Source organism: Lolium rigidum, chromosome 2 (genome assembly GCF_022539505.1).
Source record: "Lolium rigidum isolate FL_2022 chromosome 2, APGP_CSIRO_Lrig_0.1, whole genome shotgun sequence".
NCBI lineage: Eukaryota > Viridiplantae > Streptophyta > Magnoliopsida > Poales > Poaceae > Lolium > Lolium rigidum.
The window spans coordinates 268,834,813-268,837,576 of NC_061509.1; the positions used below are offsets into that span (position 1 = coordinate 268,834,813).

A 2,764-nucleotide genomic window follows, 5' to 3' on the forward strand; every position below is an offset into this window, starting at 1 on the left:
TACAAAATATCCCGTAAACGTAGCATTTCTCGATCTCATCACAACCGATCTCCGGGCGGCTGGCGTGAAACCTTGAACGTTTTAAGATCCACTCCTTCAGTAGTCCTGACTCTGAACGCGACGATATGGACAAGTGGAGATAAAACATCTTCGAGCGTCGTTTGAACGATGCAGATATGCAGATTTGATCTCGCAGAGTACAACGAATGAACACAAGGATCACACCAAACACACGGCGTCGTCCCCAGCCATCCGCCCTAATTAACCAGCCGCAGCCACGCCGCCAAGAACGGCAGAGCGCGCGCGCGCACGGACGGACGGCCCTGCCGCTCGCGCGCGAGCCAGGAAGGTGATCGACCACCGGCCCGGCCGCCACCTTCCTCTACACCCGCCACCACCACCGGCCACTGCCATGGCCTACACCGAGCCGCTCCTTTTCACCACGCCCCAAAACAACAGCCACAGCCCGCGCGGCGCGCGCCACCTCCACGTCGGCCCCTTCGATCCCGCCCCTGCCACCATCCCAACTGTAGACGCCGACGACGACGACGCCGTGGCAAGCATGGTAGTGTCGGTGCGCGACGACGAGACCGGCGCGCTCGTCGCCGCCGGCCGCGGCGACGAGGAGGAGGACGATGACCCCCGGGACGCGCCGGCGGTGCGGTCGGCGCGCGGCGCGCTGGCGGTGTTCGGGGAGGAGTCGCGTCGGCTGTGGGCCATCGGCGCGCCCATCGCCTTCAACATCCTCTGCCTCTACGGCACCAACTCCACCACGCAGATCTTCGCCGGCCACATCGGCAACCGCGAGCTCTCCGCCGTCGCCATCGGCCTCTCCGTCGTCTCCAACTTCTCCTTTGGCTTCCTCGTAAGTCTTCTTCTTCTTCCCCGCATTAACCATCAGGGAATTCTTTCTGCGATCCACATATCACGGCGATGCAAATTGACAATGTGATCGGACATGCAGCTGGGGATGGGGAGCGCGCTGGAGACGCTGTGCGGGCAGGCGTTCGGGGCGGGGCAGGTAGCGATGCTGGGCGTGTACATGCAGCGGTCTTGGATCATCCTCACCGCCTCCGCGCTCCTCCTCTCGCCGCTCTACGTCTTCGCGGGGCCCATCCTGCGCCTGCTCGGCCAGGAGGAGGCCATCGCCGCCGCCGCCGGCGACTTCACGCTCTGCATCATCCCGCAGATGTTCGCGCTCGCCATCAACTTCCCCACGCAGAAGTTCCTGCAGGCGCAGAGCAAGGTCGCCGCGCTCGCATGGATCGGCTTCGCCGCCCTCATCGCGCACGTCGGGTTATTGGCATTGTTCGTGTCCGTGCTCGGCTGGGGCGTTGCCGGCGCCGCCGCGGCGTACGACGTGTCGTCGTGGCTGACCGCCCTGGCGCAGGTTGCCTACGTGGTCGGCTGGTGCAAGGAAGGGTGGACGGGCCTGTCCCGCGCCGCGTTCAAGGAGCTCTGGGCCTTCGTCAAGCTCTCGCTGGCGTCCGCCGTCATGCTCTGCCTCGAGATCTGGTACATGATGGTGCTCGTCGTACTCACCGGCCACCTCGACGACGCCGAGATCGCCGTCGACTCCATATCCATCTGCATGAACATCAATGGGTGGGAGGGGATGCTGTTCATCGGCCTGAATGCGGCCATCAGCGTGCGCGTGTCCAACGAGCTAGGATCCGGCCGGCCGCGAGCGACCATGCACGCCGTGGCGGTGGTGCTGGTGCAGTCGCTGGCCTTCGGGCTGGTGGCCATGGTGCTCATCCTGGCCACGCGGAACCAGTTCGCCGTCATCTTCACCGGCGACCGTCACCTGCAGAAGGCCGTGGCCAACATCGCCAGCTTGCTCGCCGTCACCATGGTGCTCAACAGCATCCAGCCCGTCATATCGGGCGTCGCCGTCGGTGGCGGCTGGCAGGGGGTCGTCGCCTACATCAACCTCGGCTGCTACTACGCCTTCGGCCTACCGCTCGGGTTCATCTTCGGCTACCTCTTCAGATGGGGAGTCAGGGTAAACCAACAACTTTTCACAACACATCCTAAAATCTTGGAATGTACCCATTGATCACCATGATTACAGATTTACAGTGTCACATTGCATGATGAACATGTGCAAAGTTGTTGATTTATTTGCTGATTTTGCAGGGCATTTGGGCGGGGATGCTGTGCGGGACAGCGTTGCAGACGGCGATCCTCATGTACATGGTGTACAAGACCGACTGGAAAGCAGAGGTAAATATACCCCATATGCAAAGAAGATTGTTTGCGGAGAATTTCAGTTGTTTGCATAATATACTTAATTGAATCATAAATATTTATTTCAGGCGGCACAAGCGCTGGAGAGAGTGAGATTATGGGGAGGGCAGCATGAGAAGCTTCCCACGACAGACATGGAGGAGCCTAGCTAGCTAAATTCAGAAACTACACTAGAGCTTCTAGTTTCAGTTTTCCCTTTTGCTCTTTCCGTGCCCTATCTCTCTATCTCACCGTGTGCATTAGATTAGATTATGCTAGGCATAGGTAGAGCAATGTAACCTGAGTTTATACACGAGTTTCTTGGAGTTGGCTTCCACTAGTGGAAAACACGGATTCAGTCCCGATGCATCCGGGGCTTTAGTCTTGGTTGTGCAATCGGAACTGCACAATCGGGACTAAAGCCCTCTATCTTTAGCCCCGGTTCAAATATAAACTAGGATTAAAGGGTCTCTACCGCGACAGAGAAAATAGCCGTTTCTCTGCCGCGGCTGAGGTTTAGGATGGAGCAATTTAA

The 2,764-nt window shown here is 59.0% G+C and overlaps 1 protein-coding gene across 1 annotated transcript; it reads left to right on the plus strand.

The window, feature by feature from the left end:
- Window positions 1-412: 412 nt before the first annotated feature.
- On the plus strand, window positions 413-2,402 carry LOC124690916 (protein DETOXIFICATION 35-like). Its single transcript, XM_047224238.1, has 4 exons — window positions 413-865; window positions 965-2,005; window positions 2,140-2,226; window positions 2,319-2,402. Exons 1-4 carry the CDS (start codon window positions 413-415, stop codon window positions 2,400-2,402), a joined length of 1,665 nt encoding a protein of 554 aa, XP_047080194.1.
- The last annotated feature ends 362 nt before the right edge of the window (window positions 2,403-2,764 follow it).

What these genes read in the sequence shown, in the direction of transcription:
- LOC124690916 (XM_047224238.1), top strand. Translation starts at nt 413, where the DNA reads ATGGCCTACACCGAGCCGCTCCTTTTCACCACGCCCCAAAACAACAGC. An exon ending in ACTTCTCCTTTGGCTTCCTC is followed by an intron (nt 866 to 964) that starts GTAAGTCTTCTT and finishes TCGGACATGCAG; the next exon opens with CTGGGGATGGGGAGCGCGCT. An exon ending in TCTTCAGATGGGGAGTCAGG is followed by an intron (nt 2,006 to 2,139) that starts GTAAACCAACAA and finishes CTGATTTTGCAG; the next exon opens with GGCATTTGGGCGGGGATGCT.